The sequence below is a fragment of the Dipodomys spectabilis genome, unplaced genomic scaffold, assembly GCF_019054845.1.
Source record: "Dipodomys spectabilis isolate Male_0828 unplaced genomic scaffold, ASM1905484v1 ptg000017l, whole genome shotgun sequence".
NCBI lineage: Eukaryota > Metazoa > Chordata > Mammalia > Rodentia > Heteromyidae > Dipodomys > Dipodomys spectabilis.
The window spans coordinates 4,826,723-4,845,568 of record NW_024870694.1 but is presented as its reverse complement, the minus strand read 5'-3'; the positions used below and the strand labels follow the sequence as shown (position 1 = coordinate 4,845,568).

The 18,846-nt window shown below is 39.7% G+C and overlaps 1 protein-coding gene across 1 annotated transcript in view; it reads right to left on the bottom strand.

Annotated features, from left to right (window-relative positions):
* The window catches only part of Cfap91 (cilia and flagella associated protein 91), a 43,760-nt gene extending 25,164 nt beyond the window's left edge, over nt 1–18,596 (bottom strand). Inside the window, exons 1-7 of the mRNA XM_042668700.1 lie at nt 18,461–18,596; nt 14,469–14,545; nt 13,717–13,874; nt 12,613–12,696; nt 10,518–10,574; nt 5,976–6,160; nt 1,112–1,289 (exon numbers count right to left, since the gene is read on the bottom strand). Coding sequence (XP_042524634.1) covers nt 1,112–1,289; nt 5,976–6,160; nt 10,518–10,574; nt 12,613–12,696; nt 13,717–13,874; nt 14,469–14,545; nt 18,461–18,581 — 860 coding nt within the window. The 5' untranslated portion in view covers nt 18,582–18,596. The remainder of the gene's footprint in view (nt 1–1,111; nt 1,290–5,975; nt 6,161–10,517; nt 10,575–12,612; nt 12,697–13,716; nt 13,875–14,468; nt 14,546–18,460) is intronic.
* Between the last annotated feature and the right edge of the window lie 250 nt (nt 18,597–18,846).

Here is an 18,846-nt window from a genome sequence, read left to right as displayed (position 1 = left end):
ACTACTTGAGCTACAGCACCACTTCTGGTTTTCTGATGGTTTACTGGAGATAAGAGTTTCGTGGGCTTTCCTGCCCGGGCTGGCTTTGAACCGCGATCCTCAGATCTCAGCCTCCTGAGTAGCTAGGATTACAGGCGTGAGCCACCAGTGCCCGGCTTGGGTAAGCTTTTTATGAAAACATCACATAATCTGGATTCAACCTTAATCAGAAAGTACTGGGGAGCAGGGGGAGAAGAAATACACTTTAAAATTGTGAGCAAGCTGAGTTGGTTCTGCCTTGATCCCCAATTCTCCTGTGTGCGAGGGACCTTGGGACCTTGCCTCCACCTGGCCTTGTATAGAGTGCAATCTCCACAAGTGTTCTTGTTCCTTTGCTTGGTAGGGGGTCATAATTTTTGGTTGCAATTATTTCTTGTCATCTCTAGTTATCAGCAACAACCTCATTACCCAAAGTGAACCAGTTAAAAGGCCTGAAAACTCAAGCAGAAAAGCCTCTACATATTATTATTTGTGTTTACTGGCAGCTAAGCTCATACGTTCCTGGAAGGAGACCACAGTTTGCCTTCTGATAGGAAAGTCCCTTCAACTCTAACTAGAAGCCATGTCCTAGTGGTAAACCCAATGCCACAGCTTGGTGGGTTTCAAAGGGGCAGGGGGGCGGATGGATGGATGGCGCTAAGTCCTAGGGATGTAACACTTGAAATGAACACAAGGACAGCTTACAAGATTCTTTGCAGAAACCATGGGGATGCTTTCACAGTCTAGAGAGATCCTGGAGAAAAAGGGAGAAGAATCAGGAAGGCTTTGGAGGAGCTGCTGGATGAGTTCCCTGCTGAACTCCACATGCCCTGGGGGGACATCATTCCTTTCCAGAGGGAAAATTACAACAGCCTCTTGGACCACATCAGAAGTATATGATTGCTATTGAAAACACCAGAAACCCTGTTTCCCATCTCTGTAAGAGAAGAACTGTTTTGAAACAAGATATTTGGGGACAAGCTTTACAGATTAAATATATATATGTATGTATATATATATATGTGTGTATGTATATATATATATACATGAACATTACTCCTATCCATAGAGTCATGAAAGTCAGTGAACATACTTCTCAATCTCCTGATCTCTGAAGAGCCACTCCTTCCTCTCCATCTCATCCATCATCCTCCTCCTCTTCTCATACTGGGAAGTGTCGCTCAGAGGAGGAAGGGTGGCCTCCCATGCACGCTTCTCCCGGGCTCTTTCTATCATCTCCACTTCAGCCAGTCCTGCTGGGAGTCCTCGGCCTGCGGGATGACATGTCACACCTCAGAAGCAAATGGGCTAACCCATGTGCGCTCAGTTAATCATCAGCTCCTATTATCTTCTCTGAGTCCAAGGGGTGTGACAGGATGAGTCTGTTGGGAAAGGTGATCTACATGCACCTGTGCCACCCGTGCCTTGCATTGCCCAGCAGGTAACTGAGCCAGGAGATGTTTCACTTGCTGGTAAAATGCTGGAAAGCATTTAAAAAATACTAAGTGACCACTAACTAACCTTGTATTGGACAAATCCATAGTTTGTCCTAAAAGGACAATGTCCTAAAGGGAAAATATGAGAGGTAGAGAATTTGTTGTACAAAGGTTTAAAAAAATTACTTGTTAAAAACAACAGACCATGAATGGAATAGTCATTGGCTGAGAATTCCTCATCTTTGTGGCCCACAATGAATTGATAACTTAGAATGGTCCCTCATTTCAGGCAGGTGGGTGGGGTCATTGGTTATGTCATCTGACCATCTCAGAAGCATGGCTTCAGATCTGATTTCCTTATGCCTCTCTGGACCAAGTGGCAAGCATGTTGAAATGTAGCCTTGGTTTACTGACTCAGCTGCTAAAGGGAATGAGAGCTATTTGATCACTGAACTCCAACAAACCAATTTTTGTTACTAGAACTCTACCACTTGAGCCACAGCTCCATTTCTGGCTGTTTGGGTGATTAATTGGAGATAAGCTGGCTTCAAACTAAGGCACACAGATCTCAGCCTCCTGAAGTGCTAGGATTGCAAGCATGAACCACCAGTGCCTGGATCATTTTACCTTTCCTATAAAAGAAATTAAAAGGCAAGTTGATATTTTTTTATTCACCCTTTTTTCTTACCCCTTTTTCCAAAGGAAACATACAAAGAAACTTGAGGTTTTCTTTCTAGTCAATCTTAGCATTCTATATAGTGGATGTATGGCTCAACAAAAATTCAAAGCCTTAGCATTTTAGATACAGATTTGTGTATAATGACTTACAATGATAATAAAAACCTGCCATTTCCTAAAGCATTTTCATTATGTCAACTACTGTTCTCACCCATTTGATCTTCAGCAATTATTCTTATTTAACTAGTAAAGAGACCACAGGGCTGAAAGGTGAAGTAACTGTGCCAGGTCACAGCTGGTGAAGGGCAGGAACTGGATTTGAACAAGGCAGTCTAGCTCTGAGTTCTCACTCAATGCAGTCTACTCCTTTGCTAATAAGCTCAAGTGTGAACCAGAAACCAAAACTGCTTTAAACATGAACCAAAAAATGAACTACATATACATACATGGTTCCTCACTGCCTGCATGATTCTAGAACTTGGGTTTTTCACCCAGCCTTGTTTTCGGGACTTGACCCATACTGACCTACAGAGACCTAAGACCTTATTCAATTCAAGCTATCTCACAGATGGACATTTTTAGAGATTTTGATTAGGCATCCTAATCACATGGGTCCATGTGTGAGCTTCTCTAGGATTTTTAGAGGAGGAAATGCTAGCGTCTTATAACTAGCTCATAAAACATGATCGTTTTAGTTTGGGACACTGCCAAGTTTTCCCGCAGAAAGCGCATTTCGCTCCCGTCTTCTGAGATTCCCTGTCAGCTCTTCTCCATCCTAATGTTTCCTCACATCCTCCCCCACAATGCTTTTGCCTAATCTCTTGCAGTAGTCCTTACGAATAGTTCAGACATTACACATAAATTTTACTTTCACAGGAAAAAGAGGTCATAGAAATCTGTTTTGTCGCTTCTATATAATTTGGAGGAAAAGGAAAGATAGTAATTTACTGAGGCATAGCTCTAGGGAGAGGAGGATTCGGTTTAGAATTGTTTGAAGATGGGAGTGGGTGGGTAGAGGGAAAGTGGGAGAAAATAAGGGAGTGGGTAACACTGTTCAAAAAGAAATGTACTCATTACCTTACTTACGTAACTGTGACCTGTCTGTACATCACCTTTACAATAAAATTTAAGTTAAAAAAAGGCAAAAAAGAATTGTTTGAAGGTAGATGTTATTTGGGGGAAGAAATTAAATCTATTCAGGAATATGAGTCTTCCTATCTGTAAACATGATGTATCACTGTTTTAACCGAATTATTGTTTATAGGCTTAAAGAATAATTTATATTTGCTACAAAGGCTATTAAGCAATTTCCTAATGACATTTATTTGCTAGTCATATGAATGTGACTTTTTTTCCCCAGCTTAAAAAAATTAGATACTACTCATGCACAGGAAAACTACTACGCCTTGTATCTTTATTTCAACATCAGCAATCTTGTGGAGCTTTCTTCTTAGCTCTGGTCATTTATTTTACTAGTTTTAAAAATGAGCATTGTCAGTCAGGCACCAGTGGCTCGTGTCTATAATCCTAGCTACTCAGGAGGCTGAGATCTGATGATCACAATTCAAAGCCAATCCAGGAAGGAAAGTCTGTGAGACACTTACCTCCAATTAACCCTCAAAAAGCTGGACATGGAGATATAGCTTAAGTAATAGAGTGCTAGCCTTGACTAAGAAAAGCTCAAAGACATCACCCAGGCCCTGAGTTTAAGCCACAAGACTGACACAAACCAAAAAAATAATGAGCATTTTCTAAAAATTTCCGTTTTTGCCAATTCCTTCTAATCCACTCCTCATTGTTCCTCTTATCTTATTGCACTGGCTCAGCAGTTATTCTTTCTCTCACTTTTCATTTTGCTGGGGCTCAAACCCAAGGCCTCACCCATGCCAGGCAAGCACTCTACCACTAAGCAATACACCTGGCCTTTTCACTTAGCTTTATGAAAGCATCTGTAACTGCATACCACACATGCAAAAAGTTGCACATATGAGTTTCCCATAGAACCAGCACAGATCAGAAGATGACCAGAAGGGACCTCAATTTCCTGCCTAGGTTCTACCAGCCCCAAGGAGAGCTGCCATCTTCCCACATAACAGACTGATTTCCTTCTGGTTGCTTTTGAGTTTTGCACAAGTAGAATCACAGTGCAGTGTTCTTTTATGTCTTGTTCTCTTTACGGAGCAAGTACTGTCTATGTGGGGTTCACCCATGTGGTTACTTGTAGCTCTACTTCCATTCTCATCGATGAGGATAGAAGTAGAGCTATGCATGATCACGTGCATGAATTGTGAATCCATTGCGTGAACACACTGGATTTTATCCACCCACTCTATGGCTGATGGGCATTTGGGTTTTTTCTACTTTGGAGTTATTGTGAGCAGCGCTACCATGGTCATTCTTGTACACTTCTTTTGGTGACTACACATAGCTATTTCTGTGAATAGAAATTTGTATTCATTTTTTCTTAGACGTATAGCTAGGAATGAACTCTCTTGATTGTAGATTGATTTTTATGTAATGAGCATATTGCATAAAAATTGAAACCTTAGAATATTCTTCAAGATAGATACTTTCATGATGTATTCAAATATCTTTCATTTTCATAGAGATTTATCTAATACAATGTGTAGATTTGGCCAGGAACTGGTGGCTCATGCCTATAATCCTAGTTACTGAGATCTGAAAATCAGTCAAAGCCAGCCTGGGCAGGAAAACCTGAAACTCTTATCTCCACCACAAAAAAAAAAAAAGGCTGGGCTCAAATGGTAGAGTGCTCACCTTGAGCAGAAAAGCTCAGGGACAGGCCCTGAATTCAAGTTCCAGGAGCAGTGTGCGTGTCTTTGCCCTTATTTCTGTCTTTGCACTTATTTCTTCATAGCACCTTAAAGGTTATACTATAAAAATGTCAATCTGGTATTTTTCCTTTGTGGAAAATATGACTTTTCCCTCTCACAGTTTCTGCACTCTTTGTTTTCTCTTTTCTTTTCCACTGTTTTATTTATCTTCGTATAATTACACAAGAGGGTTTCAGTTTAACATGTCCACTTATGTGCACAGTGCTTCAGAATGAGAGTTGCCTCTCCCATCATCTCCCCCATACAACCTATACCATCACTGCTTATCTCCTCAATATTGCTCATCACATATGTACTAAGAATGTCATGACTATACTCACCCACCCTTTCCTCTTTTCATTTTTTTTCTTAGTAGATATGAGTTCTTAAAAAGTGTTTGTTTTGGTTTGGTGCTAGTCCTGGGGCTTGAATTCAGGGCCTGAGCACTGACACTGAGTTTGTTTGTTAGTTTGGTTTTGCTCAAGGCTAGTGCTATTCCACTATCCTGCTTCTTACTCGGTAGAATATTCTTTATCGTTGCTCATGCCTTTCTGCAGTCCTGGAAAATTCTTTGCCATTATCTTTCCTTGAATCGCTTCTCTTTCATCCCTTCAAGCCTCACTGTCTGGAGCTTATTACCTTTTCTCCTTTTTCCTTTATCTTGTTCTGAAACCTCTGCGTGTTGCCTTCTAGAGTTTCCTTCATTTCCACATCTGTTAACCATTCATACTTCTTCTTTTGAGAAATGTCTATTAAGGTGCTTTGCTCATTTCTAATTTAGGCTACATTTCCTTGTTACTGAATAGTATGAGTTCCACTGATATTTTGAATGTTAGTGTTTTATCTGATGTACAATGTGTATATGTTTTCTCTAGATCTGTGGGTTACCTCTTTACCCTGTAAACCAGAGTGGTCAGTGTATGTGTGTGAGTGTGCACCAGGAAGTCAACAGCATATCTATCAATGAGTACTGTCATCTCCAAATACTCTAAGATAATTACCAACTCACCCCATGTCAGAGTAGCCAGGGTCAAGAGCTCTGGGATAGTGTCCTGACACACTACATATTCTGGAGAGTAGGGGTCTGTTTGAGTATCGGCATCCCGGTAATCAGTCTGGGTGGCCACTGTAGACTTAAAAGAGATAGGCAGCAGTTGTTCCGTAGTTTCAGGAGTATGGATATAAGGTTCAATCCTAAAAGGAAAAAAGTATTTTAAAATTTGAAACTCATTGTGATTATTTAAACACTATGTAATCATCTAGAAATGAACCTTGGAACTTCACTAAACAGACTCTCACTTAGTTATAAATTCAGTTAACCAGGATTATGCCCTCAAAATCTTGACAGAATTATCTGATTATTCTCACTTCCAACAAGAAACTGAATGGCAATAAATCTGTCACTCTATCTAGACAGTATTTACCCATGTGCCATTGGAAAGGTTTTGGGATAAAGATACTTGCTTTTAAAAAAAAAAATCACGGATCAGGGAAATTGTATGGAAATGTCACAATGAACTCCTCTTGTATAACTATATTAGTTTAAAGAACATAAAATGGACTCTAGGGTATTGTACAACACTTTTGGACCTATTCATAATTGTTACACACTCTGGTTTCATTGTGCCTTTCAGTTACATACCCAATTTAGATGATTCTCTGCAGAAATATAGAAAGAGAGGAAAGAAAAGCCACGTTTTCTGTGATGAACAAGCAAGTAAGTCCGCTGCCTCTTTCTGAATGATGATTGCAATGATTAATGTTGCTTAACATTTAGAAAAGTTACTGAATCACTTACATAGTATCCCTACTATTTTTTTCAGTAGTACAATTACAGAGAGAATTGTTTTCGTCTTTTATAGTTGTCTAAATTTTCTAACTAACTATAATCATACATACATATTGTTTTAAAAACAAGAAAGTGCTGGGTGCTGGTGGCTCACACCTGCAATCCTAGCTACTCAGGAGGCTGAGACCTGAGGATCACAGTATGAAGCCAGCCTGGGCCAAATAGTCCATGAGACTCTTATTTCTAATAAACTACCAAAAAGCTGGAAGCAGAGGTTTGGCTCAAGTGGTAGAGTGATAGCCTGGAGGAAAAGAAGCTCAGAGACAGCACCCCGGCCCAGAGTTCAAGCCCCAGGACCAGCACCAAAGTAAATAAATAAATAAATAAAAATACTAAAGAAAAAATATAGCTACTTTCCTTTAAAAAGTAAGTTTTGAACGGGAGATATGATTCAGAGATAAGGGACCTGACTATCAAGTGAGAGGCCTTGATTGAATTCCAACCTCACTACCTCCAAAAGTAGTAACAATAATTTGTCCTACTTGCTAGATCTGTTTAAAACATATTGATAATAAGTTTAAAATGGGAAAAACAGAGATAGTTCTATTTTGAAAAATAGTGGCATTAGCAGGAACATAGGTAAGAGCACAGCATAGTCAGGGTTTAAGTCTAAGGAAAAAATGCATTTCAAGCCACTAAGAAACTTATTTGGAGATTCTACCCATGATGGAGCAAGCACTTTTTCTAATTTTAATGTCAAAAGTGAATTCTAAGTAAATCACTTTTTTAGCAGTTGCTATGGGTTTCTAATGTATATATGAAATAAACATGTTTACAGATTCTTAATGTTTCCAGCAAAATTATTCTACTACAAAATTCTAGTTGACAAACATCATTTCAAACTGGCTTTCCATCATCCTAGACTATTATAGTCTCATACTAGCAGCTTGAAGCAAGAGAAATTTTTTTTCCTAAGTAAATAATTACGCATTTGAAGTTACCTGACGAAATGTGTTTCAGACTACACTAAGGCCTACTGAACTCTTCGGAGACAATTTTCTGATGCCTTGGGATCTTTGTAGGCTCCAAGAAACATGTGTAAAAGAAAAATGATACTTTGGCACAACTTTCCCTAACTTACCCATTTTCACTAACCTAGTCTTTCACCCCCATTTTGGTTGCCTCCATTTGGAGCACAATACAAAGGAGAATGAACTATGGTCTTTTCTTTCCTGCCTCTTCCAACCTTGACCAGAACTGAGACACAGAAAGAGATACCTGCTTTCTGTTTGTTCTGCCCCTGCTACATCACATGCTCCAGCTGTGGAACCCTTGCATGTCACGCTCTGTGCTCACCCCAGGCCAGGTGCTAGAAGCAGGTACTCTCTGCCACACCCATCTTCCAGATTCTCCCTCCCAGCCCAACAGCACGAAAAGGTGCTTCACACACCTAGCAAATCCTGTTCTGTTACTACGAGTATTATCATTGAGTATTCTGCACAGTTACATTTCTTATTCTCCGTGCCCCTGTACATTCGTGGGATTCAAAGACTCCATCCAACAGCCAAGACACAGAGAGGTGTGGCTTCAGGACAACCTGTCCCAGCCACGCAAGATGCAATCTTCCCTACAACCAAGACACCCAGTCTTGCCAGAATTCCAGTATTCACTTCAATGATACCAATTCATTCTTTCAAACCTTCCAAGAGAAAAAGAGCTCCGAAGGCCAAATGTCATTCTTTAACTCTTGAAGAGAGTCTCTATGACTTATGACACCATTATAAAGAAGGGGTTGGGAAGGCTTGGTGATCATCACTGCAGGCCTTTAACTCCCTATAATCTATCTACTTAGCGACTTTTAAACCTCCATCAACGATGACCTTAAAGCAAGTGATCCACTGAATCTGCTTTCAAAGAATTACCAGAAGATTTACAAGAAAATCACAGAATACTTCCCCCTTCTCTCACACATACATCTCACAAGATTCAAGTTCACAGCTGTCTCTAGGGAAGCTGGCACCGCACAGAGCTGCTCCATCTGGGGACAATGGGAACTCTGTTCTCAAACTCAGTTTTAAAATCTCCAGGGAGAACTGTGATTGAAATTGGTATTTATTTTAGAGATTAGAGACATTTAATAACATGTGTTGTATTCGTATTCAAAGATGCTGTCTATCATTAGGAATGAGTTTTTTTGTTTTTTTGTTTTTTGTTAGTTGTGGAGCCTGAACTCTGGGCCTGGGCACTGTCCCTCAGCTCTTCAGCTCAAGGCTAGTACTCTACCACTTGAGCCACAGCGCCACTTCTGGATTTTTCTGCTTATGTGGTGCTGAGGATCAAAAACCAGGGCCTCATGCATGCAAAGCAAGCACTCTACCACTGAGCCACCTTCCCAGCCCATGAATGAGTATATTCTTTAAATACGTCGTTGTATTCAAAATTTGAATTTTTAAAAAGACTGGTTTTCTAATCGTTTAATGAATGCATTGGATTACTTTTTCCCTTTTAGAATTGTTCGACTAAAATGTACTCATTACCTGGCCTCTGTATGTCATCTTTCTAATGACCATTTAAATTTAAAAATATTAAATTATATTAATGTATGAAAGAGCATATCAATAACTAGATTGTTAAAAGCATAGGCTACCTCGCTTGCTATCTTGCTCTGAAATTAATTTGTCCCAAATTCAGTCCTGTGCTTTTCTTCCTGTTTAACCATGAGCTATATTTTAGCTATCACTTCTTTCTTTAACACATGGCTTTGTTTAGGTCAAATGATCAATTATAACATTCTAGCATTCCAAAAATATCTCATGGCTGGTTTATTTGTCTGAGTAAATGTTAAAAGAATTGTCAAGTAAGTATGTGTTCTAGGAAAGCAAAAGAGACCACTTAAAACGTGTTTCTGGGTGGGGGGAGGGCCCAGAATTTGAGGGAAAAGGATGAAAAAGTACAGCAGTAGAGCGCATTGGACATTGATGAAAGTGAACTATGCAACTTGCAGGTGAAGATGGGAGGAAATGAGGGAACTGATGACTCTGTACAAAAGGAAATGTATTTATTACCTGATCTATGTAAACGTAACCCCTCTGAATATTACATCTATAATGACACTAAAGTGAATTAACTTTAAAAAACATGTTTCCAACTCCTTTTGTAAAACAACTGCTATGGTTTGAAATATTCCCACTTCACAAATCATACTTTATTCACATTCTAATAATATTAAGGTTGGGCCTTCTTAGCCTCCAGAACTATGAGAAGTAACTCTGTATTACTGATAACATTACCAAGCCAGTGGTGTTTTATTATAGGAATGCAGACAGAGAGATCACAATGAGAAATACATTTTATATCACAATATTCTATGTACATATAAACACAGGCATATATTTATCTTAAACAAAAAGTATAAAAAACACCTTGTCCTCAATCTGCCTGATGCTTTGGTTATTTTTCTACTATTCTTTATTTATTTGTTTTTGTTTGTTTTTAGTGTTGCCCATGACCTCATAGAAAACCAATGAGCTTGAATATCCAATATTCAACTTTGGCATATTGAAAATATATCAACTCTGTAATCAGTAACATTCAAACTTTAGCATATGGAAGACCATTGAAGGGCTGGGGAAATTCTGGTTTACCTTGGAATGGTTTGTGATCCACAGCTTGAAAAAATATTGACTCAGGAGAACTATCTTCTGGGAGAAATATGAAAAGAAAGAGTAAGTTGAAAAGAGTTTTGAAATAACAGCCACTTACTTGGTTGTTGCCAGCATATAACTGAGTGGTATCTTTTGAAGATATGGGAGGAAAGGCCTGGAAGGAAAAGGAAGATACAAAGTGTGATATTGTTGTGGGTGTACTCTGAGCTTTCTGCTAACTTTAATATTGTTTCTTAAAAAATCAGTGAGCTACATTATAAATAGATTAAAAACAACAGCAAGAAAGATAAAACCTCTTATGTCCCTCTTTTGGGGTTCATTTCACTTAACATCAAGTTATATGTCATGTGGTACATAGCTTTTGACTTCTTCTGCTTGTCCTAGATGTATACTAGTTATTGCAGATAAGGGAAACCATGGGAGCTATGTTTCTTTGGGTCTGGCTTACTTCATTTAATATAATTTTTTTCAAGTCTCTCCATTTTCTTACAAATGGGGCAGTGTCATTCTTTCTGATGGAGGCATAGAATTCCATGGTGTGTGTGTATATCTATCTATCTATCTATCTATCTATATATATATATGTATATGTATATCACATTTTCTTGATTGGGGAGGGGAAAGGAAATAGCAAAATGCTGAAATAAGGATACAAGTTGACCCATTGTAACAATGAGATGTGCAGGACACTATGTTGAAAATGAACTTTACAGGGCTGGGAAGGTGGCTCGGTGGTAGAGCACTTGCTTTGCATGCATGAGGCCCTGGGTTCGATTCCTCAGCACCACATAAGCAAAAAGAAAAAAGCCAGAAGTGACGCTGTGGCTCAAGTGGTAGAGCGCTAGCCTTGAGCTGAAGAACTGAGGGACAGCGCCCAGGCCCAGAGTTCAGGCCCCACAACCGGACTCCCCCAAAAAAAAGAAAGAAAGAAAATGAACTTTACAACTTGGGTGTGGTTGTGGGGAGGGAGAAGTTAGAGAGGTGGGGAGGGAAAGGGATGGTAGAGGAAAACAAAGGAGGAGGTAACAATGCTTGATAGGAAATGTACTCATTACCTTGCTCATGTAACTGTAACCCCTCTGTACAGAATTTTTACGATAAAAAATATAAGCAGAAAAAAAGTCAGTGAGGTCAACTGTCCTACATATCAGCCATGATCAAACTTTAGAATCTATAAAACCACAGCAGAGGGGGTGGAATGAGGGTTTCTGGGTTAAACACTTCCTGGTCTATCCCAGGAGGCTAAGTCAAGTTGTCTTCTCTGCAGGGGATAAGCAAGTCACACTGTTAGAAACTGCTCTCCACTTGCCCTTCAGCTTCCATTAGTCCCAGCAACATCTCAAGTTCCATGAAACCTTCTGAAGCTCCACATGGCTTAGTTTTAATGCTTCTAAGAACTGAGTAGGCTATAGTTAACACTGCAATAACATTTCTCTGAAAAAGTTCAGCATCCCCCAAAAAAAATATTCCCATAAGGAAGTTGCTCATAATTTTTTTTAATGTAGCTTAAGAATGTCCTTTCTAGCATTGTACTAATCATCCAGGTTCTGAGCTTAAGACTCCTTTGTATGAATAATAGAAATAAATGTGTTTAAAAATTTAAATGTTTTATGTACTTTCTAATGAAAGGTTATTCAATGAGGCACCAAGACAGTTCTATTGATCCAAATAAGGCCTACAGAAAAATCCTCACTTTGTTCTCATTTGATTTGCATATATGATTATCCATGAGTATTGGTCACAAATGAAAGAAAGTGAATATTTGCACTATGTTATTTGGCAACATTTACACAGAGAACCAACATTGTTCAGTGTAACACATTTAACAAATTTCCCTGTAGGATGACCTCATGATATCAGTGCCATGTCGCCTTTCATTAGATGACTTGGTTTTAGTCTCAGTAGTTGCAATGAGTCAGGCTGGCTTCATTGGAATTCCAGCTCTGCCACTAGCTAGCTTCCAGGACACTGACCTGCCTATGTTCCATCTCCATTTCAGCTTCACTATTGGTGAAATGGGGCTAATACAAACTATCTGACAGTGCTGTTGGCAGGATTACCTTAGATATGCTAACCATATCTAGTGGTGCATGGTATATCACATGCAGTTAAAACTCATAGCTGCCAGTGTATTGCATAGAGCTTTTCTAACCAAGAAAGGGCTCAAATGTTTATTAGGTATTATTTTCTACCTTTCAAAGTATTTATAGCGATTCCTTCCAGTCACGTCTGGATCTTCATAAACTTCTTTAGGTATCTGAAAAGAAGTGTCAGTTCTAAAATGAAGCAGGAAAACATTATTCAAGTCTATCATTTCCACATATAATTTCCACTTAATATTTTTATGTCTATATAGAATATTCCATACTGATAGCAAAGTCTGCTGTAACATGTGTTTAAACTAGATAAAATTACTCCCCCCCCCCCCCCACCACACACACCACACCTCCCAAGCCAGGAAACCAGGGCCTACTAAGAGAAAAGAAGAGAGGAGAAATAAGCAGATGTATGAAATCTTACATACAGAAGTGCCCACTTTCAATTAAAAGTACACAAGAAAAACAGTTTCAAAAGTAATTTTGATGTTCACGTTGGAAGACATTCATATTTGTTAATTTACTAAACATAAACTTGCAAGTAATTTTAAAATCAAGTACTTTATATGAGATTTATTACTAAAGGTGTTTAGGCTATCTGTCTCAAAAGATATTTTAAGCCAGGTACCTGTGGTTCACACCTATAATCCTAGTTACTCAGTAGGCTGAGATCTGAGGATTAAAGTTCAAAGCCAGCCCAGGCAGGAGGACCGTGAGAATCTTATCTTAACTACCAAAATAAGCAAGGTGTTTATTGAGCTCTGGCTCAAGTAGTAGAGCACTAGCCTTGAGAAAAAGGCTAAGAGACAGTGCCCAGGCCCTGAGTTCAAGTCCCACCAAGACACACACAGACACACACACAGACACAGACACACACACACACACACACACACACACACACACACACAAAGATAGTTTGCAATCTCTAAGTGGATTAAAGGAACAACTAACTCAATCATTCATGTCTTTGGTGTCTTTGTCATTTAGTATACATATAAATATTTATGCCAACCTTCTTAGAATGTCTACCATCCAACAAGTATATAACCCTTGCTCCTTAATCAGGCTTGTTTTAGGCAAGGAAGCTTATTTGCCAACTGTATACTTTCTAGTCATGTAGAGTAAATAAATAACAATTTTTAAAATAATGTGTTCATTAAAAATATGTGCTTTTAGAAGCTGGAGCTTCCCAACACTTACTCAGCCATCTTGCAGACAGCTTCTTTCCGTTTTACCTCCTTTCCCCTCCATTCTCTCCTGATAAATGGTGGGACCGGATCTACATTGTTCCAATACAGAGAATATCTTGGATAATGGATCAGGTTGCTGAACATGGCTCTAAATCTGGGAACTTTTTTCTAATATTGGGAAGGAAGGAAGGAAAAAGTAAAAATCATACCATCAGATTTTCTTAAGTATTTAATTTACGTTGTAAACTTCTCAAAAAAAAAAAAAAAAACCAACAGTGTATATAGCACAGGAAAAGGAGCCATTGATAGACATATAGAAGTAGTATGGCATAGTGGATAATGCCCAGAATCCAGAGCTTGAAGGCAAAGGCAGGAAGATTTCAAGGTAGAGGCCAACCTGGGCTACATAGCAAAACCTTTTCTCAAACAAACAAAAAACAAAAATGTCTAAAATGTCATCCAAGTTAATTTGTAGCAAGGGCCAGAACTAGAATTACTTCTAACTGTATATGTTTCCAACACAGGCACAGATGCATTTTCCACTGAAATAACTTAGTTTATGGGTCTTTTATTTTCTATTAGTTATTTCATCTTCACAATAGGACACAAGTATTAACATACCTTCCACCCAAGTAATCATAATATTCCTGCAGGATTAGAAATTCAATGTATATTTCGTGAGTAGTCAATCTGATTCATGCAGTTAGCTGAAGGAGATGACTCAGATTTATTAAATTGCCTTGGTAGACGAATTAGACTTACCATTCTGCTTCGAATCAGGGTGGCTTGAATATTTGCCTGAACATGGTTTTTTTCACTTGACACAATAAATAAAGGATCTGTGGAGCAAAAAAAGTAGCATAAGGAATAGAACATATCAAAACCTATAATGAAAAAAAAAGTCAAAGCAATGTAGTCCCTTTCCTTTTCCCATGGTCCCTCCCTACCTCCCTTCTTTCCTTCCTTCCTTGTTTCCTTCCTTCCTTCCTTCCTTTCTCCCTCCCTCTTTTCCTTCCTTCCTTTTTATTTCTTTTCAAGATGGAGGTCCAGCTATGTTGCCCAAGTTGGCCTTGAACTCCTAGGCTCATATAATCATTCTATCTCAGTTTCCTGAGTAAGCAGGAGTAGATATGTGTTACCTTCCCTAGTTCTTAATTTCTGAATTAGAAAGAACAGGTAATCTTTATCTCTGCAGCAGCTATGCCCGGGTTATTCTGACTCACCTACCAGGAAAGGTCTGTGACATACATTTCTTTCCTGTCAATTCAAAATTACAGAATTGGAATGTAAAGAGAGGCTAGCACGTTTTAAGCACAACATGATCTCTTTTGCTTCTCAGTAAGAAAACTTTCTGGATCTGGAGAGCCCAAAAAATATTTAAAGAGAATAGCCCTTGTGTCTATGCACTGTGGCTATTTACAGGTGGAGGGATACATGTAGTTCATTTCACATTCAGAGCACTGGTAAGATGTAAACAGCATGGCCCCTCAGCAGAATTGGTAGATGCAATGAGCAAAAGTTATTTTCTAAGAAATAAATATTAGTGGGCTAGGAAGGTGGCTCAGTGGGAGAGTGCTTGCCTTGCATGCATGAAGCCCTGGGTTGGATTCCCCAGTATCACATAAGCAGAAAAAATTTTAAAAAAGCCAGAAGTGGCACTGTGGCTCAAGTGGTAGAGCACTAGCCTTGAGCTGAAGAGCTGAAAGACAGCACCCAGGCCCAGAGTCCTTAAGGTTGTAAGTACTATGTGTTGTCAATGAGCTTCATTTATCTCTCTAAAGTAAAACAAAAGATTAACTTGCTGCTTATTAGGTATAGCTTTAATGATGCCGAGTTTTGGTAACTGATTATACCATCTATTAAAATCAACTAACTGGGGACTAATTTCACAAGCAGTCTTCAGATCAAGATTTGATTTCTTAAGTAGACTTATCTCTAGGGAAACAAACTAGACTAAACCACTTGGTGACATATATTTCCTCATAGAAATTAAGAAAATAGTATTGTGACAGATTTTTTTTTAATTTGTGTACCTAAATCAGTTCCTAAAACCAAACACAATTTTGAGGTGACCAAACAAAAACAACTTCCTAGACGCTGTCATGGGACATTCCCAACAAGTTTGAGTAACAGCGAGTCTCAGCTTCTCTCTTCTTCTTTTATTCGACAATACTTATTGGATGGTGTGTAGTCCTAGGGGCTTGGAACATGTTACTCCACAAAAAGATTTTGAAAAACCCAAACTTCATTAGGAGAAGAGAGACAATAAGCAACAAGTATAGCAAGCTAAAAAATCCTACAATATGCTCAGAGGTAGAAAATAATAACTGTTTTTAGAAGAAGAGGGAATTAGATTAAGGAAAACAGTTGCAATTTCTAATTAGGATGAGCAGGACAGGTTCACTGAGAAGTGACAAGTAAAGTGGCTTGCAAGTGAGGAAGTTAATTTTATGGACATTTGGAGGCAGAGTGTACTAGGAAGTTAATAGCTAGAGGAAAGGAAAGGACTGATAAGTTGAAGAACAACAAAGAAACCAGAACAAATGGAGCAGAATGAGAAGTCAGGTAAGGTGTCACACACCTGTACTGTAGTCTCAGCTACTTGAGGAGTGAAGACAGGAAGATGGAAAGTTCCAGGCCAACCCAGGCAAAGTTAGTGAACTAGGTGACACTTGTTCAAACAGTAGAGTGCTTTCTGAGCTTAATCCTCTGTACTGAAGGGAAAAAAAAGGGAATGAAGATGGAAAGAATACTAGTAGATGAAAGAAACAAGGGGTAGATCACCTAGACATGGGACTTTGTAGGAGAAAGGAGCTTGAAAGTGTTCATAGTTGTGCCATGATCCCCATCCTCACCCCCAGCACAGTTCTCTCTCTCAGATGGAAATCTGATGCAGATCATTGGCTGGGTCTTGAATAAATCTTCTCTGTTAAATTTTAGCTAAGATACAGAAAGACTCTACAATTGGTGGTTAGCTTTAAAATAACATTACATAGACAGCCACAAAGCCACTGTCCTAATAATAGAAAGTCAAATGCAAGTGGCTTCTTATCAAATGAAAGAAGGGAGCAGATGCACCAAAAAGAAAACTGGAGCTTCATCGTGTATATGAGGCTAGCCAGCTGCCAGTGGCTTATGCCTGTAGTCCTAGTTACTCAGAAAGATCAGTACAAGGCCAAATCAGGCAGAAAAAAAAATCCAAGAGACTCCATCTCCAAAAGTAACCAGCAAAAAAGCTGGGCTAGAGGCATGGGTCAAGTGGTAGAATGTGTTAGACTAACAAGCAGGAGGTCCTGAGTTGAAATCTTGGTATGAAAGAAAAAAAATGCACCATGGTCAATTAAATCTGAATTTCAAATAAGTAATCACTAACTCTTTAATACAGATACATGAGATGAAATTTCATACAAAAATATTATGTTATTTAACTGAAGCTCAAAATTTAATTGCATACTCTCTATATTTATTTGCTCAATCTGGCAGGCCTATGAATTAAAGACAATAAGGTCAAAGAGCGAAAGCAGGAAAGAGAGCCCCTAGTTCCAACTTTCCCTGTCTGGGTTTTAGACTGCTGTGTAGGCTTTGCTTCCTGGCCATGAGTCAAGTGAGATTGGTTTTTTTCCATTGTATAAAATTCATTCAGGTTGCTCTGAGTGGATTTCTGTTCTCTGCAAGGGACATTGAACTGTTTCTTTTCTCTGTAAAAGAAACATGGCCTAATAAATTCTGTGCTTGCTGTTACTGTAGAGGTTTATTTGCATTCCCAAATTACCTTGGAAAAATAACATGGATATGTTTACAGAAATTTACCGATTTTCTTTTATCAGATGAAATGAAGAGTGAACAAAGAAGAACACCGGCCAGAATATGTAAGTAATCATTACAATCCCTAATGCAGAAAATGCTTATCCAACAGCTGCCCCTCCAAAGGGGAATTCCAAAGGTGACATTACATGTTTGAAGATAAAGCAAGGCTCAGGTGACAGGCAGCTGGGGACTACTGAGGGCAAAGTTGGAAAATAACATGCTTAACTGGTTACACTTGTTAAAACAGAAACTTTAATAGTCAATTAATAATCATAAAGTATCCAGTATTTGCATCAGTAGTAAAATTGGCTTGAAGAGGCTACTAAAGATGAATCCTTCAGGAACTTAAAACTTCAGGCAAAAGAGCCCACAAAGAAACAATCAAGGCATTAAAACAAATCAGGACTTTGCTTGCCTTAGAGGAACCGGTGCACCTAGTTTATAAGCAATGTGTTGATGGATACGAAGGGAGAAGTGGGAATCCACTAAAACAAACGTGAGGGAAAGGGTCACTTCTTTACCAAGCACATCAAAATTGGAGCTGCCCAAAGAATGGGGGCAGGAAGATCGTTTTCGTTGGGCATTTGATGAAGTTTGAAAGGAGGGAATATTACACGAATCTCCAACTCTGCTCAATCATTCCATGCTTTTCTGCACACCAAAAGCTCTGGACTAAGGCTTCAGGGAGATGGCTCAGTACTGAGCAAATGATCAGGAAGAGTGGGTGACGAGGAGTAACCAGGCGGCCCCGCGTGGGGCTTGGAGAGCCACCAGCGGCTTGGCTCCCCAGGCGCCCCGACTGCGTGGTCCCCTGGCCGGCGCGGAGCTGCCCCATCCCAGGAAGGACAGCCTGGGGCAGGGCAGCCCCTCTGTCCAGAGGCTCCGTGGTCCTTCGCGCCATCTGCAGGGCCAAGTTGCCGAGATGGGAGTTCTGGGGCAGCCCTTACCGTACAGGAAATCGTACATTCGATTGGGCATGTGTCCTCTGCCAATGCACCTCCTGAAGTCCAGGTGTGGAGCCTCCTGGAGCCGATTCTTGGGCTGGGTGACGGTCATTGTGCGTCTCATGGTGCTGCTCCTCGCCTCCCGCCAGCAGTAGTGAGTCCTGGCAGCGGTGTGCGCCGTAGCTATGGTAACCACTGCAGGCGCTCCGGGGGTGAGGGGCGGGACGTCGGGGGCGGGGCCGCTGGAGGGGCGGGGCCTCTGGAGGGGCGGGGCCAGGTCGCGGGAATGGTCGAGTGGGGAAGAGAAATGTTGGGCCTTGGTTGGCCTTGGACATTATATTAGATCAGCTGGGGAAGCTGTGACATAGTCGCTGGTTCTGCTTATACAA